This window comes from Polypterus senegalus, chromosome 1 (assembly GCF_016835505.1).
Source record: "Polypterus senegalus isolate Bchr_013 chromosome 1, ASM1683550v1, whole genome shotgun sequence".
NCBI classification, from domain to species: Eukaryota; Metazoa; Chordata; class Cladistia; order Polypteriformes; family Polypteridae; genus Polypterus; species Polypterus senegalus.
Genome location: NC_053154.1, coordinates 267,827,036 through 267,854,722, shown reverse-complemented (window position 1 = coordinate 267,854,722; position 27,687 = coordinate 267,827,036). Strand labels below are relative to the sequence as shown.

Genomic DNA, 27,687 nt, shown 5'->3' with positions numbered 1-27,687 from the left:
CATTTGCGACCAGGGTTCAGGCTCCGGCTCCAGCAACCTTGAACTGAATTAAGTAAGTTTGAAAATGGAAAGGTGAAAGGATAATTCTGCATTTAAAACACACATGTGGAGTACAGTATGTAAAAGTGGATTGAAAACAGGATATCAATTGTTTTTCCTCTGGTTTATAGTTTTTTCCAACTGTTTATAAATCTTTTTACTGTATCCGATTTTGAAAGTCAAGACAATTTAAGACAACAGCTGATAAGATTCTGATTGTGTTCTTTATTTTAGACAAACTCAACAGAGATGTTAAATTGGTGATAAACACATTTGTTAAACCCACAACATAAAAAGCTGGTAAAATAAATACATTTAGTATATTTGTCTCATGCTCAATCCAATGGGATATTCTTTTGAGACATTGACGTTCATATTGTTTATTGAATGTTTGCTGATGGGAAGCAGATGGCACTTTGCAGCCTGATAAAAGCTTGGTAAGTCACAGAGGGTCTTTATAAAGTCTTCAAATGGTACAATAAAGACTTGTGTATACAAAACTGCTGTGTGAAAAGAGACTATTAAACTGTTATAAAGGACTGCACAATTGGTTCAAGGTATGAAGTACATTAAATTATTCGGTGCACTTCAGTTTGAAACCATGGTTCCATACAAAAAGAATGCAGACTCTTAACTAGTACTGCTTTGGGAGATCTCATTTCTTTTTCCTGCCATGGAATCCTCGTACAGAGCCTTTACCAAAACAGATGGTTGTAGGTACCCTGAAAATACAGAAATATTGTAATTATTTTTTAAGCAATGAGGATCTTTTCAAACTTCTCATGCAATTTGCATTTAAGACAGACCATAAGTCTACTGCACAAAAAAAAAGCAAACCCAAACAATACTAAGGTGGTGTTCACCACAGAATATCCCACAGAAGAGCTCCGTCAAAAAAAAAAAAAAAACTACCAACCAAATCATATAAATGACTACTAGGTGAACAGCCCCTCAAAGAACTGAAGAAACATTCAAGTGCAAACAATTTTTTCGGTCAATACTGAAGCTATTTAAGGGTTTAAAAAAAATAAATAAATAAAATTAAAAAATTTTTTTAAAAAAATATATATATATATATATATATATATATATATATATATATATATATATATATATATATATATATATATATATATATATACTGCTCAAAAGAATTAAAGGAACACTTTTAATCAGAGTATAGCATAAAGTCAATGAAACTTATGGGATATTAATCTGGTCAGTTAAGTAGCAGAGGGGTTGTTAATCAGTTTCAGCTGCTGTGGTGTTAATGAAATTAACAACAGATGCACTAGAGGGGCAACAATGAGATGACCCCCAAAACAGGAATGGTTTAACAGGTGGAGGCCACTGACATTTTTCCCTCCTCATCTTTTCTGACTGTTTCTTCACTAGTTTTGCATTTGGCTACAGTCAGTGTCACTACTGGTAGCATGAGGCGATACCTGGACCCTACAGAGGTTGCACAGGTAGTCCAACTTCTCCAGGATGGCACATCAATACGTGTCATTGCCAGAAGGTTTGCTGTGTCTCCTGCACAGTCTCAAGGGCATGGAGGAGATTCTAGGAGACAAGCAGTTACTCTAGGAGAGCTGGAGAGGGCCATAGAAGGTCCATAACCCATCAGCAGGACCAGTATCTGCTCCTTTGGGCAAGGAGGAACAGGATGAGCACTGCCAGAGCCCTACAAAATGACCTCCAGCAGGCCACTGGTGTGAATGTCTCTGACCAAACAATCAGAAACAGACTTCATGAGGGTTGCCTGAGGGCCCAAATGTCTACTGCCCTGTGCTCACTGCACAGCACCGGGAGCTCAATTGGCATTTGCCATAGAATACCAGAATTGGCAGGTCCACCACTGGCATCCTGTGCTTTTCACAGATGAGAGCAGGTTCACCCTGAGTATATGTGAAAGGACGTGAAAGGGTCAGGAGAAGCCGTGGAGAATATTATGCTGCCTGTAACATCGTTTAGCATGACTGGTTTGGTGGTTGGTCAGTGATGATCTTGGAGGCATATCCATGGAGCGACTCACAGACCTCTATAGGCTAGACAACGGCATCTTGACTGCCATTAGGTATCAGGATGAAATCCTTGGACCCATTGTCAGACCCTACGCTGGTGCAGTAGGTCCTGGTTTCCTCTAATGCACGACAATGCCCGGCCTCATGTGGCAAGAGTATGCAGGCAGTACCTGGAGGATGAAGGAATTGAAACAATTGAATGGCCTTCACGATCCCCTGACTTAAACCCAATAGAACATCTGTGGGACATTATGTTTCGGTCCATTAGGCGCCGCCAGGTTGCTCCTCAGACTGTACAACAGCTCAGGGATGCCCTCATACAGATCTGGGAGGAAATGCCACAAGACACCATCCGTCGTCTCATTAGGAGCATGCCCGACGTTGTCAAGCATGCATACAAGCTCGTGGGGGCCACACAAGATACTGAAAAGCATTTTGAGTAGCAGAAATTAAGTTTTTGAAAAAATGGACTATCCTGCCACATCTTCATTTCACTCTGATTTTAGGGTGTCTACACAATTGAGCCCTCTGTAGGCAGAACACTTTTATTTCCATTAAAAGACTTGGCATCCTTTTGTTCCTAAGACATTGCCCTGTCGTTATTTGTATAGATATCCAACTTCATATTGAGATCTGATGTATCTAATGTGTTTCTTTAAAGTGTTCCTTTAATTTTTGTGAGCAGTGTATATATATACCTATACATTCATATATATTATATATATATACAGTATATATAAATGCAAATGTCACTCTTATTTCCGACTGTTTCTGCATAGATTGTTTTTGATGTTTCAGAATAATTCCATTTTTTGTGTTCCATCCCTCTTTAGGGACTAAGTACAGGAACAACAAAGTAAATTAAAGAAGTATGAAACTTGGCTTTTTGTGATCATTTTCTTGTGTGCAAAAACTACAATAAACATGCAACCCACTAACGTCACCGCGTTCTTGGCTTGTAAGAAATGCATTGTCGAGCTTTTCTGTAGACATCTTCAGAGGCTGCATTTTTTGGCAATGATTTCACTCCAGACTCTTTTTTAGCACGTTAAATGTATGTTCAATTTGATTTAAATTAAGACACTGAACTGGCCTCTTGAAACATTTCACTTTTTGCCCCAGTGAACCCTCTGTTTGGGTTATCAGTGCATTCTGAGTCATTCAAATGGTGTATGATGAAGCACTGGCCAAGGAGTCTGAGGAAGTTTTTTTTTTTTTTTCTGTGCAGGCAGACAAGATGTTACTTTACACATCTGGAGTCGAGCCACTGTTAATGTCATTAGTTTCAATTTCACTAAAGATGAGGTAGCCAGTCTCCAAGACAGCCATGTACGATCATGACAAAACATTACCTACCTCCACCATGCTACACAGACCAAATGGTCTGTTTTGGACAGTCTGCCATTGTTTCCATTTACTGTTTTTCTCAATTTTCTCATTTGTCTGTTATGCATTGTTTCAGAACTCTAATGGCTCTGCTGCAGATAAATGCCTTTTTCTTGAAGCCCTTTAAATTCTGCTTCAATCTGTTGACTGTGATATATTCCCTAATAAATGGAGTAGGTTGTAGTTTTTTTTGTTTTTCTTCATCATTCTATTGATTATTTTTGACCAACCTGGTCAATGCTCTCTCATACAGTATCTAAAGATTATTCTAAGGCTGTGATTTTGTGTGCACAGTTTCTCTGAGATGGTTCTGACTGAATGTTTCCATTCTTCCAACATTCAAATTGCTTGCCGTTTCTTTCAAGGATAGTTTTCTAGTCTGCATGTTGGTATAAGCCAGTGAGGTCTAACACCAAATGAGAGAGCAAAAGCCAAATCCGATGCTCCGTGTTCAAATCAATTTATTAGCCAGTAACAAATACCTGGCAGCTAAAACAACCATTCTTACACTTGCCTGGAAGATGGCTGTTACTGCATTTTGTTAAAACATTTACATGCAGAAGTAAACAGAAATAAAGTGTCTTTGTGCTTTCCTATCATCTTCATCCTTATTACGCTAAGCCAAAGAAAGATATGGCAGTTTTTACTTCATCACCCCAGTAATTGCTGGGGGCACTCTGGTGATCTTTCCATGGAAAAAAAAATCAAATTTTATTAATATTTAAAGCAAAGAAGGAAGAAATCTGCCTCATGATTACAGGAGACACCTTGTTGTGAAGTGTACTGATGAGTTGTCCCTGGAATACAGTCCAAAGTGAAAATTACATATTATGTAGAGCAGGGGTTGCCAATTCCGGTCATAGAGGACCACATTCTAACCCTTTTCTTAATTAGTGACCTGTTTTTGCTGCTACTTAACTTCTTTTGAATTAATTTTAGATAGATAGATATTCCAAAGATCTTCATCTTTCCTTATTCTCAGATATTTTATGATGGACATAGTTTGCTGATCATGTTTTGGTTAATTTTGTATCTCATTATTGTTTAGCAGCTAATTAAGGAAAAAGAAACAAAGGGGTTTAAGTCTTCAAGAGCAAGTCAATTAAAATGAATTCAAAAGAAGTTAATTAGCAGCAAAACCAGGTCACTAAGAAAACGGTTAGAATGAACACCTGCAGCCACAGTGGTTTTCCAGGACTGGAGTTGGCGACCCCTGTTGTAGAGCACAGTGTGCTTGTTCTCTCAACAGACCTTTTTTATAATAGGAAAAACACCTGCACGTTAAACATAGAGTTTAGTTCAAAGAACGTGGAAAAAAAGGTACAATTTCACAAGAGAAAACACACATTTTTTAAAAATACAATAATTACTCAATTACAAAAATCAGCTTTGCATAACATGTTGCTTCAAAGTGCAAAGCTACTGCGTTATGGGCAGAATCGATAGTGCATAACATGGTTTCATACACCGGGGTGTCAGTTTATTAGGTAATCCTGTTTAGTTGTGTGTTTTACACCTCCTTTGGCCTTCTACACAGCATGAATTCGTCTGAATACATTTTTCAGGAAAGTTGCACCATGCAGAAAGGACTGTGTGCCATAATTGCAACAAACTGGTTGGTGACACAGCCCTTCTGTGAACATCTCTTTCCACGTCATTCCAAAGATTCTCGATAGGATTGAGATCTGGGTACTATGCAGATCACTGAAGCAGTGAAAACGTACTACCATACTCCCAGAACTCAGCTGTTGTAGTCCATTCAATAGAAATTTCAAAAAGTAATGCATTCTGAGATGACATTCTGCAGTGTAACAATTCAAATGTAATTTGCCTGGTTGTGCCTTGTATAATTCTTGACCAGTCTGATCCACAAGTGGTTTCCTGTTTTCCACAAAATTAAATATAACAGAGTTTTGTATTTCTCTTACCATTCTCTGTAAACTCTTGAAACAGTGGTGCGTAAAATGCCGGTAAAGACAGCTGTTTGGGAGATGGTAGAACTGACATTACTAGCACCAGCTACAATGTTCTAAGTCAATAGGGTCACTCATTTTGCCCAATCCATTATTTAATTAATTGAACATTAATTGATGCTAGAAACATAGATCTACTTTATGTGACACATGATGTGTTGGAGTGTAAAATTTGTGTTGGGCTTGAAGATTTACCTAATTAACTGGCAACTCAGTGTATGTTAAAGGCAAGCACTAGCAAGTTCTATTTGCACATGTGGCACTCCTGCCATCTACTTTATAGATCACAAAAATCAACTGTTTTCCCCACTCAAATCAAACTACCACTCTGTTGACTGAAGTGACTAATTAGGATTTTGTCAGTAATGGCTTTTTATTTTAGCAGTTCAGTCTACGTATGCTCTGCTACAAATGCAATTGAAAATTACATTTTTAAAATGTGTATAATTTTTTTCAAGACACCCTGTATTATGTAACCAAGTCTTTCACTCAATGTTTGTGCAAGATAGTAGGCCAGACTATATAAATAAACACTTATTGGTTTCAACTCTTGGACATTCTGACAACTGAAATCTAATAGGACAAAAAACAGAGACAGGGCCTGGATGTTTCCCGATGCTGTACACCCTAACCTCTGACCTGCAAGGGACTGTAAAAAGAACCCATGTCAGTGCATCAGATTTCACAGAGCATTAAAACAGCATCTCTCATTCCATCTCACTGTTGCATAGATGTTTTGTGCATTTACAAGGTGATTAAATTACTTAAACATTTCAGATTTTGGATGCCTATCCTTGTGTAAATTAACATATGAATACAAACTAGGACTAGTTTTGTTCTGTTTTTTACAACACAGATTTTGACCTTGTAAGGAGAAAACAGAGTATATGTGTCATTGTACTGCAAACTGCAAAACACATTGCTTTCTATTTTATTTATTCATATAAATAAAAAGTCATATATATATATATGCGTAAAGCAAGTGAAAAAATATGTAATGTTAACCGTGTTAATAACAGACTGTTTTCCCAAGTTAAGTTTACTATCCCTGCCAGAGCATCATTATAAAACTGCTTCTTGAGCTGAATAAAAATGAACACTAACTTGTATGAATAATGGGATTTATTCTGCTCCATCTGAAGAGTCTTTTTTTCAGTAGTGGAAGTTAAAATGGTTGTCTCATGTGTACTGGTTTCCATGGGCTCCAAAACCATTAATTCACTGGTCTGGGCTTGATCAGGCTCAGACAATTCCATAGGTACCTCTCTTTGGACAGGAGTCTTGCTGCGGTTCTTGCTACTGTATGAAATAGAAGAGAAAAAAAAAGACAAATTTTAATGATTTTTCTCTCTCTCTTTTTAATACAGACAGCAATTTATTGCTGCAGGGCAGTTAAAAAAATGTCTGTTCAGAACACTTTTTGCTAACATTAAAACCAATTAGACAATTTAGAAAATATCCAGTTATAGGCAAGCCTGTAGCCTCAGCAATCCCAGATGAACATTTGTAAGCCTATAAAGTACAACAACTACAGCATCAAACAATGTGCACTTAACTTGACCTGAAGACAACAGTAATTCTTCCCAATTCTCTCAATTTTATCCAATTATCCTTTGAAATTTTAATGTATTGAGCTTTTGCACATTTTCATTTAAACAGTAAATAATCCACAGAGCTGTTTAGTTCTGAAATAATGATAATTAAAACACTAAAGTGACTCTTGATTTATTATATGGCAAACAAAGCTTAGAGAACACCTCTCATCAAATAAACCAGATCATTGAGGCTGGCCTTCTAATTAGGTAAAAACATTACTTTGAATGTCTTCCCTCATAAAGGCTCATTTAACTTTTTTGGCACTCACTACGTGGAATTCTCCCCAAAAATAAAATAAACTTCTTGAAATAAACTTAAACATATAACTTTTGTCTCTTTGTCTAAAAACTGATTTGTCACAGAGTCAACCTTAATTATGCATTTTCTTTGTTTCACATATATTGGTACTGATTCGTACATTACAAGCACTGGTACACAATACAGGGCTGGTTCTTTCCTTGCAACCGAAGTTGCCATAATAGACAATGTGGCCCAGAACTGAAAAAGCAGAAAATGTATTGATGGAAATCTCATTTTTATTCATTAATATTCAGCGACATATTGTTTTAATTCTTGTGTCTACGTAACATTATTCTCAGCACTTTACAAAGGTAATAGATCGCTCACTATACCACACACTACATTCAGTTTTATGAGTGCAAATCCTAGAAAGCATTTTAAAAATTAAGTAAACATGAATGCCAGAAAACTTCACTCTTATCTCCAACTTTTTTATTGATGCTTCCACTGCAACGACACTTAATAATACATGCAGCTTTCTATTCTTCATTAAAATGAAAAAAAAAAAAAACAGTAAGTCTACAGCATGTTCTCTTCCGCCCTACTTTCTCCCAATCCATTCATAAAGCCCCTTCAGACCTAACATTCAAATTCTGGGTTATCGGTAGCATAAGAAAAAGATACTGTGTTATCTAACATGCAACACTTCACGCTGACACTTTGTTCTTGTCAATGTGATCTACCGTTCTACTAAACAATGTGTATTAACCTTCACTTTATTTCAAATTCTGTGCATTTTTATGTATTACAAGCTTATTTGTTTCTCTGTAATATACTGCTTTCCCCAGACTAGACTACGAACAAAATCAAATGGATTGTTTATAAAAGTCCCTCTGTCTATTAATTTGTTGCTGAGATCCTCCTTTCCAACTCCAAATCAGTTCATCATAGCAAAATATCTGCACAAAGACTGGTGTCCATTTCTTGGACAACTTAAGAACTTCAGTAACAGTTGTGAATATATCGGAGTGCATAGTCACTCTACTGTATATCTGGGAATAAACAGCATTGTATCTGTAAAACTGGGAGAGTATTGTGCCTTCTGCAGGAGATGGGGCCCAGCTTATTTTTCATTGTTGGAGTACAAGAAAAATTGCTGAGACAATAAATGGCTTGCGTCTTTGAGCTATGAACATCACAAACAAAACCACAGAAGAGTTTTCATGCTGAGAATTAAATTAAAAACTATATATATTTTATGCATCCTCATTCCAGATCATTCCCCTAGGAAATCAAATATTTTAAACTGTACATGAATTAAAGACTACTATTTAACAAGTTCTATGTGACCTACAATTCAAGTTGCAACACTTTAAAAAATCCAGGCTGATAAATTTCAATCCTTTTTCTACCACTCTGTGCTGTAAATTTATTTAACACATATTTATATCAATTGTGTCTTCTTTTCTCCAAAAGGATAAATAGTACTTTTTAGCCTTTTCAGTCTAACAATGTATTCTAACTACTGTAGTTATCTTTCAATGTGAGTTAGAGAACACAGAATTGTATATATATTCAATAAGGTTTACTTAATTTAAATTACTGGAATTGTAAAGACAATTATAGATGTGTAAGCCCATGCTGTAAAAAGCCAGAAGTCCTTAAAACTATTGAACTCATCAGAAAAAAAATGAAATTTAGAGATGTCAGGTAATTGAAAGGAACTACTTCTGGGCATCTCTCTCCTAGGAGGTTTCGATTTGCAGATGTGCTAACGTCGCTTGTACATCTGCGGCTAAGCGAGTGACTCTGCGGAGGTTTCATTTTGCCAACATGCTCACCTCGTTTGTATATTAGCAACTAAGTGAGTTTCTGTTTCCTTGGAGGTGGAGTTCTTACCCCAACTCCACCTCTCACATCCGGACCGGACAGACAGACACACACACTTCCACGTGTAGACATTTATATATAAGATAATTGGATGCAAGTCTATTATATATTTATTGCACATGAAAAATGTAATGTAATAAGTTTCTGTGATACTACACATGACAAAAAAGAGTAGATCTATCAAACCTTGATTCAACATCCCTAATCAACTATAGGCTGAAAGCCTAAAACAGATAGAGAGAACTGTAGATGTCAACAGTATATTACAGTTAAGACACAGAATACAGTAAGAAAAAAAGCTTATTGTACACCAAGTCACCAGTTATTCTGAAAACAAAAACAGGGATGTAATAAAACCTCTCTTTAAGGAAAAAACAATTTCAGTATTTTTTGCACATACAATTCCAATGAAATACCATTACTGTAATATTAGCACTTAATGTAGCAAACCAAGATTCTAAATAGAGTTAGTAACAATGAAAATGTGACGGTAAAAAACTTCCCAATTAAAATCCTGTAACCATAAAACTGAACAGATCAATAATGTGTCTAATAGTATTGATTACAAAAATACGAATTTTGAAGGTTTTATTTGGATATCCCAATTTCATATTTAAAGTTTAATTAAACAATTTCTAAAACATTGTCAGAGTTTTAAAATTTGCTAAAGGGTTGAGGTCTGCTTTTTTGTTACTTGTACTTAAAAGGAACCTAAGCTCTCCTGTAAAGATAGCTTTCTACCACTTGTGGTGCACATTCTCTGCACATTTAACAGACTGCATGTTAAAGGTTTGTCACTCCAAAATGCTTTTCAGGATAATAAAGAATAACTCAAAAACATATCTATGCGTGCACATTTTCTTATATTGAAAAAGCCATTAATATAATGTTTATTAGCCAACTTAATACAGTGCTCTACTTTAAGTCAGATGTAATTAGGCCAAAACTTCACCACTTGTGCCTAAATACAGAAGAGTTTGTACTGAACTGGTTTGGAGTGGAGATCGTTTGTTTTCTTTTTTTTTTTTTTGAGACAAACATAGATATTGCTCTAATGTTCCTTGGCAGCCTTTTTATAAAAATCACTGCTAGATTTGTGGCACATTTTAAATATTAATTAAGTTTTGTTTAGTTCTCTTCTGATACAAAATATTAAACAAGCACTGTTGGTATTGAAAAAGATCTGTTTTTTTTTTTTAACAATAAATGTATATCTGGTCAACTAGCCAATCTCGACTGTATTTAGTATAGTATAAAATTGCAAGATGCAATAGTGTTAATCATTAATTTAACATTGATTTGTTTTTAATTAACTTTCCAGTCCCATTTAATTGAATTAAGGGCCGCAAGGGCCAGAATCTAAAATAGCATTACTTATATTGGACCAGTTAAGTATTGTCAACCAACTTTACCATAATGAATATAAACTGAACTGTATGAAAGGAATTTTCATTACTCAAAAAATCAAATAACAAAACATGTTTTGCTAAAGAATAACTCACAAATTCTAAAAGTTACCTAGTTTAGATTATCCTCTTATGTAATAAGATACCACGGCTGTTGGTCTGTCCAGGATTTTAAATCACCTGTAGCTTGCAAACCGTTTGACCTATTGACTTGAAATTTGGTACACATATACTACGTGACCTCTACTATCCACTTTCGGGGTGATGATTGACCTCCAAGGTTATTCCTCTTTTGATTTTTATTTTATTGTAGAAACAACTCTCGGAAGCAGCCAGTCGGGGGGCCGTGCAGCACATGCATATGGGTGCCATTCTCATTCCCTACCACCTTCGCTGTCACTTCCCTTACATTTTCATATCTTAAATCATTCTTGAGGCAGCTTGAAGACTTAAGTGCCAGCTTAAGTGAAAAATTAAGGCAAACGTAGGCTACTAAGTAATTTCAACACAAACACTGACTTAATCAGTTCTAACGTGAAAAGATGCTGACAAAAGAAGAGAAGCAGCGGGCCACTAGGGTGGGGAAAAGAAGAGCTGCTCAGGAAGCAGCAAGCGCATCGACCTCTGAGCAAACGAATGCTAAACGTACAGAGAAAGAGTATGAAAACTATGAATGCTCAAGTCAAGTGTACAACGTGCAGTGCACCACTGGTTCATTTATACATCTTAAAAGGTTATTATCAGCAGCTAGTTCTGTTATTGAATAAAAATGAGCCAGCCTTAAACAAAACCATAATGGCATGTGGACCTCTTTATACAGTAATACTGCTTCAAAATGAATGTGACATAAATACAATCATTAAGTTTATGAATATAGTTTTAAAATAGTACAGAAAAGCATATTTAAAAAATACAAATGTGTGATCAATTTTAGGGCATTACTTGTTTTGTAACTTAAGCTTTAACAAGCTAAAACTAAAATCAACTGATAATTTGAGATATGGTATTTATGTGACCTGACATTTGCACGATGGACATTTGCGCGCCGACAAAATAGCGTCGATTAAAACGCACCGACAATACCGCGAAAGTTTCACTAAATATGAATTACTAGTTTAAAGCATATATAATAATGTTTATTTTAAAAGTCAATATTATGAGACGCAGAATGCCATCAGCACGGCACGCAGATAGTCCTTAAGATCACGCTCTGCATATGTAGGAAGAATTGCAGCAAGGGCGTCCCACTCTCATGGCCTCTCTCGCGATTTTGTCGGTGCTCATTTGACAGTCGTGGTTTTATCGGGGCGCATATGTCTATGGCGCTTTTGTCGATGAACCGGTATTTATTGTATATTATAAACATACAAAATAAACAGAAAAATATGATTCATTAAAACATCTATAGATATGGCACAGGGCCAGAACACTATAAAAAAAGCAACAAAAATATTAAATTACTAAAAAAGAATTACCTTTTGGATTTATTTGGCTTCCCAAATCTGAAATCTGCAGGGTAACTGTGTACTTTAATTAAATGATCTTTTCTGTCGTTGTTGGTTTTAAATTTTACAGCACACCCCTCAACCAGGCACTGATACTGTGAAAGAATACAACAATTTACATTCAAACAGAAAGAAAGAAAATATCCAAAAAAAAGAATAATTTGGCACGATGATAAACTGAATGCAAACAATACTGGTTCCAAATTTCTAAATTTCAATAAGTCTACATACATTTTGTGCCACTAGATGGCACTATAACATAACACTTGATTAGTGCAGTGATTTTTCAAGTTCAATCCTGGTGGCACAGCCTTGTTGCAGGCTTTTGTTTGTAAGGGTTTCACAATCAGTAAGTCATTTTACTTCTAAGTAATCTCACTGATTAATTAACTGATCTTTTACTCTTCTCTTACTCTACATCCTAAAAGGCACAACACAGTGTGAGATCTACACTTTTAGGAAATATATAAATATTTGTATTTTTGTAATTAACATTTTTCTGTAGTGTTTGTTTCCTTAAATGTGTCCTAATAATGAGAGTTAACATTTGTAGACTTTAGTGCAAACAATGCTAAATGCCAAAAGGCTGCAGATATTTTTGTGTCATACTGGCTAGCATGCTCATTAGTAAATAATGTCTTAAATAAAAAGAATACATGAAAAAAATGGAATAAATGATAAAGATACTAAAATGCAAAATTTAAATAAAAACATGAAAACTATTCACATGTCACATAATTTATTTTGAAATATAATAAACATTTAAGTAACAGAAACCCAGTTTTGTAACATAGAAATTGGTAGGTAACAGTTTGCATGAGTAAAATAGTGGTTAAATTTGAGAACAACTGCTCTACTGTGATCTATATTTCTGTCTGGTGTCTAGCAGTTGCCCTCTGTTTGGCATATTTAGCATTAACAATTGTGATATGCCATCTATTTGGAATGTACTGTACTTTGTAATGCATGTACAGTAGAAATAAAATTCATTGCATTTTTCATTTCAACAGATGGTGCATCACAAATATTGGCACTGCTTTTGAGTATCCTATATCAAATGCCATATGACTGAGACAATAGACAAACTGACATTATAACTTAATAAAATTAAAATTGAAAAAATGTAGTAATTAAAAAAGAATGAAAGTACGAATCCCATTCAAGTGTATTAAACATTCTGGTTATTAACAGTGTAAAATGAATGCAGAGAGAAACTGTGTAAATAACGAATCAAGTATAAAGGACCTTTAGACATGTGCAGTCATACCATCTATTTCTTTCTCTATGTGACAGTAAATAGGCCTGAAAGAGATTGGTATTTCTTATTTGTACTTAAAATTTCCTTTATCATGTTATAGCACTTTTAGTGTATGCCATGTTTTGTACTGAGAAATGCAATGCATTTTATTAGTACACTAGAAAACATGCAGGCTTTTGCTCCTCCCAAAATCAAAGTTCCAGCCCGGGTAGTTTGCAAGTACCAGCAGGCTATGCTCAGTGGAAGGTGGGGATGTCATTCATTTATGCGTTTATCTTGGTCACACTTTTCTTTCTATATCCTGTTTGCCATAAGAAAGACGCAAAGCCCGATAATTCCATAAATGTTGCAGTTAGTCACGTTTTGTGACTACCAGCAGGATGGGCAAAGTGGAGTACGGGGCTGTCATTCTTCTTCCTATCACATAAATGGCCATGCAGTTTCCCTTATACTCAGCAAATGTCACTGTTGTTCTTTTTCTGTCTGTCTGTCTATATTATATATATATATATATATATATATATATATATATATATATATATATACACATACACACATACACACACACACACACAGTGGATACGGAAAGTATTCAGACCCCCTTCAATTTTTCACTCTTTGTTATATTGCAGCCATTTGCTAAAATCATTTAAATTAATTTTTTTCCTCATTAATGTACACACAGCACCCCATATTGACAGACAAAAAAAAAAAATTTTTGAAATTGTTACAGATTTATTAAAAAAGAAAAACTGAAATATCACATGGTCCTAAGTATTCAGACCCTTTGCTCAGTATTTAGTAGAAGCACCCTTTTGAGCTAATACAGCCATGAGTCTTCTTGGGAAAGATGCAACAAGTTTTTCACACCTGGATTTGGGGATCCTCTGCCATTCCTCCTTGCAGATTCTCTCCAGTTCTGTCTGGTTGGATGGTAAATGTTGGTGGACAGCCATTTTTAGGTCTCTCCAGAGATGCCACACATATCGCTTAGAATTAAGGCCAAAAAGTTCTATCTTGGTCTCATCAGACCAGAGAATCTTATTTCTCACCATCTCTAAGTCCTTCAGGTGTCTTTTAGCAAACTCCATGCGGGCTGTCATGTGTCTTGCCTCTCCTCAGTGTGTGGAGACAACCAGGCACTGCTAATCACTTGTCCAATACAGTCCCCACAGTGAAGCATGGCGGGCAGCATCATGCTGTGGGGGTGTTTTTCAGCTGCAGGGACAGGACGACTGGTTGCAATCGAGGGAAAGATGAATGCGGCCAAGTACAGGGATATCCTGGACAAAAACCTTCTCCAGAGTGCTAAGGACCTCAGACTGGGCCGAAGGTTTACCTTCCAACAAGACAATGACCCTAAGCACACAGCTAAAATAACGAAGGAGTGGCTTCACAACAACTCTGTGACTGTTCTTGAATGGCCCAGCCAGAGCCCTGACTTAAACCCAATTGAGCACCTCTGGAGATACCTAAAAATGGCTGTCCACCGACGTTTACCATCCAACCTAAAAGAAATGGAGAGGATCTGCAAGGAGGAATGGCAGAGGATCCCCAAATCCAGGTGTGAAAAACTTGTTGCATGTTGAGAGAGAGAGAGAGAGAGAGAGAGAGAGAGAGAGAGAGAGAGAGAGAGAGAGAGAGAGAGAGAGAGAGAGAGAGAGAGAGAGAGAGAGAGAGAGAGAGATCTATATCTATGATAGGACAAATGCTTTGGAATTGACATTTCGAGGATGATGCCCCTGAATGAGCATATTGCAAGTGACATTGTAGGCATTACACACCACAATTTCACTCCACTGACATAAACCAGTAGTTCATGATTTATCATGCACTGGCCCAACTACTATAAACTGTTACATTTAGACATATTTATTTTGTTGCCTTTTAACTCAAAATGACTGTATGAGGCACAAAGAACAACTGTTTATATAATTTTTTTTAAATATTTGGAGTTCTTACTCATAGTCAATCAGCAATTGAGTAGAACAAATCAATAACATTCTGCTTTGAAATTTTGCCAAAAAACAAATTATACTTTGGTCCCTAAACCACGGAACAATGCATTTATGTCATATTGATGAATAAAACATGCTAATGCAGGATTTAGAATGTTTCCAACAAATTTCAGTATTTTTTTCAGGTGTCAAATTGTCACTATAATTACCTCGGCATGAAAAAAAAATCTAACATTCAAAGCAGTGTAATTAATATGGATTCTGAAAAGGGAAAGATTGTTTTTTTCTTTTCATACTCTAACTAGGGGCCATTCTTTTACTTATACTTATTTTCACACTGCTTCATTATTACTAATATTATGTGATAGTTTACAAATCTAACAATGTGAATCTTAGATGCTGTGTGTACAACTGAAGCTCTAATCACCAGTGACCAAATTGTGAACTGGCTCATAAGATCACTTAAGTTAATCTTTTGTATAAATATTATATACCTATAAAGTCTGTGCATACTTGGCCAAATAGGTTAACCTTGTGACAGATACAGATTCAGAATGGAGGTTTGTTGAAAATAAGGCATGCTTCACTATTTTCTGAAGCAAATCTCGGCTTTAGTGTGCTAATATTAAATTCTGACCTGTAACCTAATATTACTGCAAGCACCAAGTTGGGATAAGCTCTTTTAAATGTATTGTGTGACATGTGTGATTTTATATCCTATTCAATCTAAATGTGATAAAATGACTTGCCTTATAATTTTATTTAAAGTTATTTCTAGGCTTTAAAACAAATATACAACAAAGCAAGTCACGAAATAAGGGTTTTAAGCAAACAAGTATTAATTACTTTATTGAAAAAATACGGAAATATAAAATCACTTTTAAATTGAAGATCAACAACCATTTTTTACGGAATTTACTGTATTTTTAAATATTTCACTGGCCCATTACAAAACCAACAGAAGAAAAACAGCTAATTATTATTTAAATTAGAAACACTCCTTGTGTATTTTATGAAGAAATAACACAGGAGACCACCAATAGCCAAGAAAAATATAAATGCTGGTTTTTCATTAGCCAGGAAGGATCTGGGTGATTCTCATGCCTTTTGGGAGAATGTTCTATAGACAGATGAAATAAAAGTACAATGTTTAGGATGGCATAGGTCCCATCATGACCAGTGCAAAGAAAACGCAGCATTCCACAACAGTATATGATGCAGCAAGACAATGATCCAAAACATAAAAGCAAACTCATCAGAATGGGTGAAAAGAAGTGAAACTAATTTTTGGTCAAACGTTTGAATGTAGAAGGTTCTCATCATGTTGACAGACGAAAAATTCTCATTTTATTTTCTTAAGACACAGATATTCTCCAAAGATAAACCACCAAAGCAAATGAAAGATAAGGAAGTACTGAAAATATATTTAAACAGTAAATGAGGAGGACACCCATAAAAAATATATATATATATGTACATATACATATACATACACACACACACCAGTTTAAAAAGCAGGACACTTACAATCCAAACCTCTGGTAAAAGACAAGATGGCAGTGCACTCCTCCTCTGACCACAAACTTGCAATTCCTGCTTGCTCTAAAATGTCTTGGTAGTGATTCTTTTAGGATATTATAGGAGATGCACTAAGAATGAGTACTTACTCAGTAAGCCAGTTACCACTGTGTGTCCTCACAGCCATTGCATTACAGTGTCGGATTATATTTTTTCAGATAAACTTATTTTTACATAATTTTATATTGTAAAACACAAGTTGTGTTACAAAATTGCAAGTAGATTTACTGTAACAATGGAGCGTGCTGTATTGTAGTTGGCATTAATTTTTGTGGGTGTGTGAGTGAGTGGACCGTAGGATGAATGTGGAGAATAAACTGCCAAGATGACTATATGACCATTTCTGTTTCTCTGTGGCTCTAAATATCACCAAACAAAACCAGCATATAACAATAGCATAGAACTTAGCTTGCAGACACTCAAAAAAGGTTTTTGGTGGGTTTCCAAATACAATATAATTAGTCTTATTGTGAACACACATATTAGGTTTGCATTTCTTATCAATAAGCCAAACTTCTCATAAACCTTCAAGAACTAAACAAAATAGCTTGATGTGAAATTAGTGAGAATAAATCCTTCACCATTTGTTTTCGACAAACCAGGACTCACAAATTTGCAATAACAGAAAAAATCAGAAGGGGATCATATACTTTTTCATGGCACTGTATGTATTGTTCAAGTCTGGAATATGTCCCAGCAGACTATAAATGAAAAGTGTAGATAATGAAAAAGCCTGTTGAGATATGTTGTAATATTTCCAAAAGTACTATTATTCAAATAATAGAACTAAACCAAACAAAACTAACAAAACAAATTTAAGAAACATCTGCTTTTAATAGTATGATCATTGTATGCCTTTTTTCAGAAATTATTTTTGATTAGCTATTATCGTACATTAATAAATAAGTGAAATTTCTGTTTAGAAAAAATTTAAAATTCGAAACACGAAAATCCTTAAAAGTGTGTCACAGAAAAGAGATATTACCTTTCGATAAAAATGTATATCTGGGGGGAAAAAATAGTACTTTTAGGGAGCAAACTATACAAGGTAAACAGAGTACCTAAGCAAGAATATTGTGTTAAGATTGAAACTGACCATAAGTTGTTTCTCTGACAAAATTTGAAACAATGAATCGTGCCACTCCAATAAATGAATGTCCAATAGATGAGCCGAAGGAAATGATCTCTTGCAGTGAGAGCAGACATTCCGATGTAATGAATTGTAGTGATGCTCATATTCTTCAAGAGAGTCAAAGAGCTGGCAGCAACCAGCTATGTGACATTTGAATTCAGAAATCCTAAAAGAGAGGAAAATTAATTGATGCAGTATCCATACATACTGATTAAAACAAACAAATATATATTAAGTCAACCTATCTCAACAAAAGCAGCCTTTGTGTTCGTCAACTTGCCAGTGTGGAACCCGAACTCAGAAAACAATTTATTACTGTATAAATATATATTGACTTTACTAACACAGATCTTTAAATTAAGTACCAGATTTTTCTATTCTATAACACATACTAAAATTACACAAGACAATTTTTTTAAACAGAAATTACTGTAAGCATCTGCAAACATCTATATGCTAAAACTTTGAGAGGTGTTATTTCAATGCTGAGTTTTCTTGCTTACACTCAATCACAGATCAAGATACTATGTTTTTTGAAAACCTTATCTGAAACCATGCAGAAAAGTATCAAAATTTCAATTACATAATATTAATAATTTAATGTAGGACTCTTTTGACATCTGTGCTCCTTCAACTAGTTGTTGTGAAATAAAAATACTTGACTATGAAGCAAGGTCTGTGCCAGGACAAATTTAGCTTGGCAGCACTATTTTCATGTTGGTGATGACTGATTAAAATACAAATAAAGCCAACAATACTTTCAATTCACAACAACTATGCCCCAGAATGCATTAGCAAAAGATTACATAAAACAGAAGAACACCCTGTCCAATACACCACCGCAGGACCACACTATATCAAACCAGAGGCAGGTTGTATCGCTCACACACTGGTCTTTTTAATGTTTGACACAGCCTCACTTGTAATTTTATTCCCTCAACCGAACGTGTTATTAAATTGCACAAAAACAGTAAATACTGTCCTGAGTTGCATTCTGAGTTGGCTTGGCTGGCTCTATTTTTGATGTTCTGGGTAAAACACAACCCCAAAAAATAATGATAATGAAGAGATTGTTACAGTGTGAAACTCTTGTTGGGTTCACACTAGTAAAATATATCCACATTCACTGTCAATCTCGCTTAATTCACACAGTTGAAACCCACCCTATCAGCATTGGGGCAAGACAAAAATAAGCCTTGAATAATCCTTCAGTCCATTGCACACACCCATATTCAGAAAGATTGAATCATTTGAGAGTTATCAATTGTTAGCACCTAAAAAAACAAAGAACTTTATAAACATAAAAAACATAAGGGTTATTAAAATGTGTTGCCACATATTGGTCTAGGATAGAGTTGCACACTTGTCTGTCTACAGCCAATCTTTAGAATTTCTAAATTATTACTTTTTATTTTGTATGTGCAGACATACAAACAAAACTAAACAAGGGACAGTTACCAAATAACTGCATAACCTCCAATAAAGTATCAATGGAGTTGATTTATCTGAATTTATATTTTGTAACTGTTAGCGTCAATACTTGTTGACCAAGCAATTTGTCCAAAAATATATACATATATATATTTGAAGATAACATCCTTCACAGACTGGAAGGTGACATGCCACTGTTCACTTTACATACTATATATTCATGTTGACTACTGGCAAAGGAAATAAAGCAGTTGAAATGAAATTAAAGGGAAGTCGACAATTGGTCAATGGAATATTTGCTTTTTTTTGACCTCATATACAGATATTCCTGTTTACTTTTCTTTTTTCTTAAAGGGTAGATCAGTTGAGTAATTCACTTCCAATTCAGTATGAATTTTCCAGTTTAGTCGGAAATAATCTAGATTTATTATGATTCCTATTTTTGCTTTACCGATTTCTAAAATTGGAAAACCTTAATTTTGATTTATTAGCCATTTCCATAATGTTTTCCACAAAACAAAATGATTTTATGAAGTTGTTTCATTATCTAGTTGTACACAAGTTAACCAAAACTATACTTAAACAAGACTATGTTTGTAGTAATATAAAAATCCATCCAAAAATGAAAAACCTCAAAATATAGAAACTTTCTTCCATGGCTTAAAAAGATCACTTATTATTACTGGACTTGAAATACTTGCTAGATTTAACTGTTCACCATGTTAAAACTGCTTGGGGATACATAGTTGCTTTGATCTGATTAGAGTGTAGCTATGTACCAAGGAAAGGAGAGGCAAAAAGAGTACTTACTTGGGTCTATCAACATCACCAGCATAGTCCACCTCAGCATCTTGTAAATACAAATGGCGCTGAATGTCACCATCCTTAAAATAATTAAAACAAATGATCAGAAACAAGCACGCCTAATTTAAAATTTAAATTGTCTATGCTATATACTGAATCATTCATTGCTTTTGTTATAAACACTGTAGTGTTTAAACACACTGTTAAATATCTTAAATTTTATTCTTCTTTTTGCTCGTCTCATTGCCGGAACACCCCCCCAGGGAGGCGTCCAGGGGGCATCCTAACCAGATGCCCAAACCACCTCAACTGACTCCTCTCAATGCGGAGGAGCAGCGACTCTACTCCGAGTCTCTCCCGGATAACTGAACTCCTCACCCTATCTCTAAGGGAAAGTCCAGCCACCCTGTGGAGAAAACTCATTTCGGCCGTTTTTATCCACGATCTTGCTCTTTCGGTCACTAAAGCTCATGATAGGTGATGGTAGAAAAATTGATCGACTGGTAAATCGACAGCCTCGCCTTTTGGCCTTGCCGTGGCAGAAGGACTTGCACAGTCTAGTGATCCTCGGAGCTATGTTGTCGGGAGCTACATGCTCCTGGTAGGGTTTCCCAAAGCAAACAAATCTGAGGTGAAGATCCAGACTAACTCAATCCTGAGATTTAACTCCATCAAGGATCGGCATTTCCCTTGCCCAGAAAAGGGTACCCGGAGCCCCACCCTGGAGCTAGGCCTGGGGGAGGGGTTTGCTGGCGAGTGCCAGATGGCTGGACCTTCGACCACAGGGCCCAACCGGGCTTAGCCCGAAGAAGCAACGTGGTTCCGCTTTCCTGTGGGCCCACCACCTGCAAGAGAGGCCATAGGGGTCGGGTGCAATGCGATATAGGTGGTAGCAGATGGCAGGAACTCTGGCGTTCCGATCCTCGGTTGCCGAAACTGGCTCTTGGGACATGGCTTGTTACCTTTCTGACGGGGAAGGAGCCTGAACTGGTGCGAGAGGTTGAGAAGTACTGGCTAGGTATAGTCGGGGTCACCTCTACGCACGGTCTGGGATCTGGAACCATTCCTCTTGTGAAAGTCTTGACTTTTTTCCACTCTGGAGTTGCTGTGGGTGAGTCTGGTTGACCAGTGGGACTCCAGAGGCAGCTGAGGGGTACCAGCAGGCCAAGAGTGTGGTGGCATCGGCTGTTGCAGAGGTAAAAACTCAGGCATGGGAGGAGTTTGGGGATGCCATGGAAAATGACTTTCGGTCGGCACTGAGTAGGTTCTGGCAAACGGTCAGGCGCCTCAGGAGGGGAAAGCGGTGCTCCACCAACACTGTGTACAGTGGAGATAGGGTCCTGCTGACTTCAACTGCAGACGTTATTCACCGGTGGAATACTTCGAGGATCTTCTCAATCCCACCAGCATGTCTTCCTTAGAGGAAGCAAAGCTGGTGGACTCCGGGGGGTGCCGTCCAAAACAGGGGCCAAGGTCACCGAAGTAGTTAAAAAGCTCTGAGGTGGTGAGACCCCTGGGGTGGACGAGGTTCACCCTGGGTTCCTCAAGGCTCTGGATGTTGTGGGGCTGTCCTGGTTGACACGTCTCTACAACATCGCATGGACATTGGGGGCAGTGCCTCCGGATTGGAAAACTGGGGTGGTGGTCCCCCTTTTTAAGAAGGGTGACCAAAGGATGTGCTCCAACTATAGGGGGATCACACTCCTCAGCCTCCCCGGTAAGGTCTATTCAGGGGTGATGGAGAAGAGAGTTCGGTCGATGGTTGAATCTCGGATTCAAGAGGAACAATGTGGATTCCGCCCCGGCCGTGGAACACTGGACCAGCTCTACACCCTGGCCAGGATCCTGGAGGGGGCATGGGAGTTTGCCCAACCAGTGCACATGTGTTTTGTGGATTTGGAGAAGGCATTCGACTATGTCCCTCGAAGCATCCTGTGGGGTGTGCTCCAAGAGTACAGGGTACAAGGGCTCATTGTTAAGAGCCATTCAGTCCCTGTACAGGAGGGGCAGGAGCTTGGTCCGCATTTCCGGTAATAAGTTGGACTTGTTTCCTGTTGAGGTTGGACTCCGCCAGGGCTGCCCTTTGTCACCGATTCTTTTCATAAGTTATATGGAGAGAATTTCTAGGCGCAGCCAAGGAGCGGAGGGGGTCTCGTTCAGTGACCTCAGAATCTCATCTCTCCTATTTACGGATGATGTGGTTCTGTTGGCTTCATCGGGCAGTGACCTCCAGCTCTCACTGAAGTGGTTCGCAGCCGAGGGTGAAGCAGCAGGGATGAGAGTCTGCACCTCTAAATCCGAGGCCATGGTTCTCAGCCGGAAAAGGGTGGAATGCTCTCTCCGGGTTGAAAACACATTACTGCCTCAAGGGGAGGAGTTCAAGTATCTCGGGGTTTTGTTCACGAGTGAGGGAAGAATAGAGTGGGAGGGTGACAGACGGATTGGTAATCAGTAATGCGGGCTCTGCAACGGTCCGTTATGGTGAGGAGAGACCTCCTTAGGTTTGACACTTGTATTTCATACATCATTGCCTGTCTTGTCTGTCTGTATTTACAGTAGCTGTGAGACAGAAAACAATCTGCTTTAAAATAGCAAGACTCTATTATAAGTCTATTGCTACAATAATAGCCCAAAGCTGCATAGCATCCATTCACGAGTTATGCACATAATTTATTTCAATAACGGTCAACCAATTTTTTTTAACAGGAATGATTGATGGCAGTTTTTAATTGGAGTGTGGCTGGTATAATAATTTTATATCTCAAAAACCAACAAAAAAAAGTGGCCAATATTAAGTGCACTAATTTAGATCAGATTTGAAATTGCCAACGATGTAGCCAAAAAAAATGCCTGGAACTGTAGTAAATAGCTATATTTTTAAAAGACAGCAAGCACATTAGTTGGCATGACAGTAAAATTTCATACTGTATTTAAAAGCAGAAGCATAACATGTAGTACTGGATCCTGTATATTTGATATATGACAGTCTACCTTTATACCAAGCATAAGCATATCTTGTACATTTTGCTGCAAGATTTTCCACTGTCATTAGGTTGGAACATTAACACGATCACAAATATAATCATTTAAGCAAAGTTAAAATTTCACAACTACAAAAACTATACTAGAAAACATTTTCTACATAACTCAACATAACATTTTCAAACCTGCTTAATCCATTTCAGGGTTGCAGGATGCCAAAGCTATTCCCAGCAGCAGGCCATCACTAGTTCCACCAGTGCATATTTACATGACATGGGCTAATTTACCTAATGTATTCAGGGTTTGTGTAGAAGACCTTTTATTTATATTAATAGAAATTACTTTTTGCAAATGGTATAAAAAATAAACAATACTATATTAGTCAGTCAACTTATCAGTGGGTTGAAACATCTATGTACATATTCTGAGCTGTTAAAACATTATCAACAGTGTTCTCATTTTATTCCTGAATATAATATTGTTGATATAACTTTATATGGCAAATTACAGTAAAAGGCATCCTGCAAAACAGGATATAAATGTTACAGCTGAAATAATCTCCTCTGAAAATAAAAAATATAAAATTATCAAATCAAAACTGACTTACACTACTAAGAATTAAATTAAATTCAATTCCCTAATTGTATATTGAATATTTTGAGCTGATATGCAAATTTAATTAACCTAAAATTAAAAAAAAGAAATACATTTTGAAGATGGTCATACATTTTCCATCCATTCATCAATTTACAAAACCCACCTAATACAATTTTATCATTTTAAAAAGCCAGAGACTATCACAGCAGCATTGTGTAAAAGGCAGGAGACAACTCTGAATGTGGACATCAGTGGACTCAATCAAAGTTTTAAGTAGCCATTTAAGCTGTGGGAAGAAAACAGGAGAATATGGAGAAAGGGAGCTCATGCAAACTTTATACAGAGAGCAACTGTCCCAAGATTCAAATTCAGCCTCCATAAGCTGTGATGCAGTGGGACTAACTACTGCACTATTTTCCAGCCTTATTAACAGACAAAAATAAATGTAGGTTTTAAAAAAATATTACTTTTACCATGGAGACATTCTATTCACATGTACCAAAATAAAAATCAACATTTTTATAACATATATAAAAAAAAACATGCAAATGTTTTAAATGCTATAAATGAGCACATCTTCCTGTCTTCAAGTCCTAGGTTTGAATCCTGGCCAGGACACTGCATGAAGTTTGCACATCCTCCCTGCGTGGTTCTCCCAGATCCCCAACCTGTACATGTTAGGTTAATTGGCAACTGAGAGAAAGGATGCCCTGCGACAGCTTGGCATGATGTTCATGGCTAGTTCCAGCCTTGTTTCCAGTGATGTATGAGTAAGACTGTTCTCTGGCTTCCCACAAAATTCTAAAACTGGATTAGGTTGGTCTGAGAATGTCTGAATGAGAAAATGGAGCCCAAGTGAATGTTGGCAGTTCTATACAATAAGGTTTTTGAAATAAACATACTGTGCCTTTTGGGGGGGGTGTGAATCTGTACTTGGACCCTTTTTGCACCATTGCATAGTTTCAATTAGTTTGTTATGAAAACTTTAAACAAAATTCAAGTTCTGCAATTTACAAAGACACGTGAAACCACCTGTCACAAAATATCCATTCCCAGCTGAAAATGGCATATTATGATTTCTTATACTGTATATAGAATGGCACATGGTAATTATAGGACTGTATCCAGCAATTGACATTGGGCCAGTGCAGGTATTATGTGGACAGCAAACAATGGCCCAAATGCATTGTGCACTTCGGGGCAACATTGACCCAACAGCCATTAAGCCCAAATTTGGTCAAGAACCTGAAGAAAAAATCCGTACCTTACTGGTCCATACATCCTTTTTCAATAGCCACTTAAGCAATGGACACGGTAGGAACAACTCCTCACCAGGCCATCACAGGGTGAATAAGCACACATCAGGGGCTAATTTGGTGCCACCAGTCCATCAAACCTTCATGCCTTTGGACTGTGGAAGGAAACCCACACACACACGGGGAGAAAATACAAGCTCAGTGAAGGGAGGACCAGGAACGTGAACCCCGTCTCCTTGTTGCAAGTCAGCAGTGCTACCCACTACCACTGTGCCATTCCGCTTTCCGGTCCTTAACTTGAAACTTTTTTTTAGTGTTACATTAATCATTAAAATTTACAATGCATTAGTTCTTAAGAGAAGGAAATAAAAAAAACACAATGCTAATGTGGATTTAAACTATTTACGCTTACAAAACGTATTTCCATTTATTAGTACTTGTCCAGCGCTTTTTTCCTGAACAAAAAAACGTTACCAATAATATAAAACAAAATGTGCAATTTTAGCCAATACAAAAATCATACCTTTTGACGTCAATCAAACTGATTTATACTTCTACAATCAAAATGTAAAACTCACCGACAGTACTAATATGCAGTGTTACTTACTCTGCAACAACATTAAAAAGCAGGAAACTACGGCGGTCCTTATGACATTTGCCCAACGTTACCACACCATCATTAGACAAAGCAGGGATTTACTGGACTTGTCCTGCAAGCGATTAACCATGTTTAGGAGAATTTTGCTAGGGGTCTTCTTGTAGCAGTCCCCGCGTTTGTGCCAGTGGGCTTTTTCCAAGCCCACACTGCCCACCAGTTTGCCCATATGGAACCACTCTGTGTAATATTGCGGGGTAGTTAGCCAATTTATGCATTGATATATTCGTTTCTGAGAGAACAAGTGGAAACACATATCGTAGCCACTTGTTAACAACCTGGAAAAACGTGTGCCAAAAAGCCGGCTCAATATATTCCAAACTGTTTATTTTATAAACAATCACGCCTCAGTGGCACGTACTTCAAACAGTTCGTCTTCTTTGTTCAATCTAAATGTCTGAGGAACGAAAGAAAACGAGGATGCATTTGAGTCTTCTGCTCCCTCCTCACCAAAGCAAATTCCCTCGTGCTTCCCAACTGGTAACACAGGAAACGATGACACTGCCTTGTCCGAGTGATCCGGCTCAATCAAAAAACTAATTAACTGCGGCTGTAACATTATGAGCACTATTCCACTGTTGTTTTTTCAAAAATGCATACCTACAGTTCAAAAACTCTACGGTGAAGCTATATTAAAATATGTCCTATCACATCCGGCCTTCGCTGACGACAGCCGCTTTCAGAATAGGGCCAGTCGCGTTGACTTCAAGCGCAGGGTCTTAGCGCCAGTCCTATTTCTTGACTGTCTGTTCTGCACCCGTATTTTCTTTTTCACAGTACACTATACAGTACAACCAGGCGTAACGGTAGCGCAGTGGTAACACTGCTGCCTCGTGTGTAGTTTGCATGTTCTCCCGGTGTCTGCTTGGTTTTCGTCCTTGTGATCCGGTTTCCTTTCACAGTCTAAACACATGCAGGTTAGGTGATTTGGTGATACTTAATTGACCCTAGTGTGTGGATGAGGTGTGTGTGTGTATGTGTGCACCCTGCAATGGACTGGCCCAGGGTTTGTTCCTGCCTTGCACATTTTGCTGGCTGAATTGGCTCCAGTACCCATTGTGACCCTGTTCAGGACTAAGCGGGTTAGAAAATGACTAACATTATCTAGTATATAATTTATTTTTATTTTTCTATGTGTTCCTACAATATCCCACAGATGTTTATGGTTGTGTCTGATTGCCAGCAGCCCTCTGTAGATTTAATTCATAACTTGCACCTAATTTGGTCAAGACAGGATACCTTCTCCTTGAGACCTTCTTATAGAAATCATATGGAAGGATTTACATGGTGATACAGTGTTAAAAAATATTGTGAATATATATCCTTATGAACATTATTTCCAGTAACATTTATATTATACATATACATATATTTTGATTGAATGTGTCTTCCACCACAAAGATGTGCAAGTTTAAACTGAAATGTGTTCACTCAATTGTGCCTTTCGATTGATCAATGTGTTATTGTGGATAGATTCCTGCCTTGCTGGCAAAGCCTCCCAGAAACTAAAATGGAACATGTGTGTGTATGGAGAAATTTATCATTCAAATAGTTCAATGCACAAGTAAATTGAATGGATTTTTTAGACTAAATAACATCTCTCCAGTCTATGATCAGTTGTGTCACTGAGTTAAAGAAGTGGATAGATCAGAGTTACTTGTCTCAGAATACATTAAAAAATATTATTTATTGGAGGAAGACTGCAGACCACCACAATAATCTATCACTTCTTAATTCATCTGGAGTCGCTCCATTTATTTTATTCAATTAACACTAGCATGTCATTTAAAAAACACAATACAAAAGTCCTGCTTTCTAAATATGCAGGATATCAGGAAATTAATTCATGCGTTTATTTCCAGTAGGATTGACTACTGAAATGCGTTATTCATTGTCTGTTGAAATTATTCTTTATGCAGCTTTCAAAATGCTGCTGCAGGAATCTTTAGAAGAACAAGAAAGGATCACATAGCTACC

General features: G+C 37.0%; 1 protein-coding gene across 1 annotated transcript; it reads right to left on the bottom strand.

Annotated features, from left to right (window-relative positions):
* Positions 1 to 244: 244 nt before the first annotated feature.
* Positions 245 to 26,401, bottom strand: znf511 (zinc finger protein 511). Its single transcript, XM_039773664.1, has 6 exons — positions 26,072 to 26,401; positions 20,227 to 20,300; positions 17,950 to 18,151; positions 12,030 to 12,154; positions 6,527 to 6,721; positions 245 to 761 (listed from the first exon to the last, which is right to left on the bottom strand). The coding sequence occupies exons 1-6, from the start codon at positions 26,267 to 26,269 to the stop codon at positions 695 to 697; spliced, it is 861 nt and encodes a 286-aa protein (XP_039629598.1). The 5' UTR covers positions 26,270 to 26,401; the 3' UTR covers positions 245 to 694.
* Between the last annotated feature and the right edge of the window lie 1,286 nt (positions 26,402 to 27,687).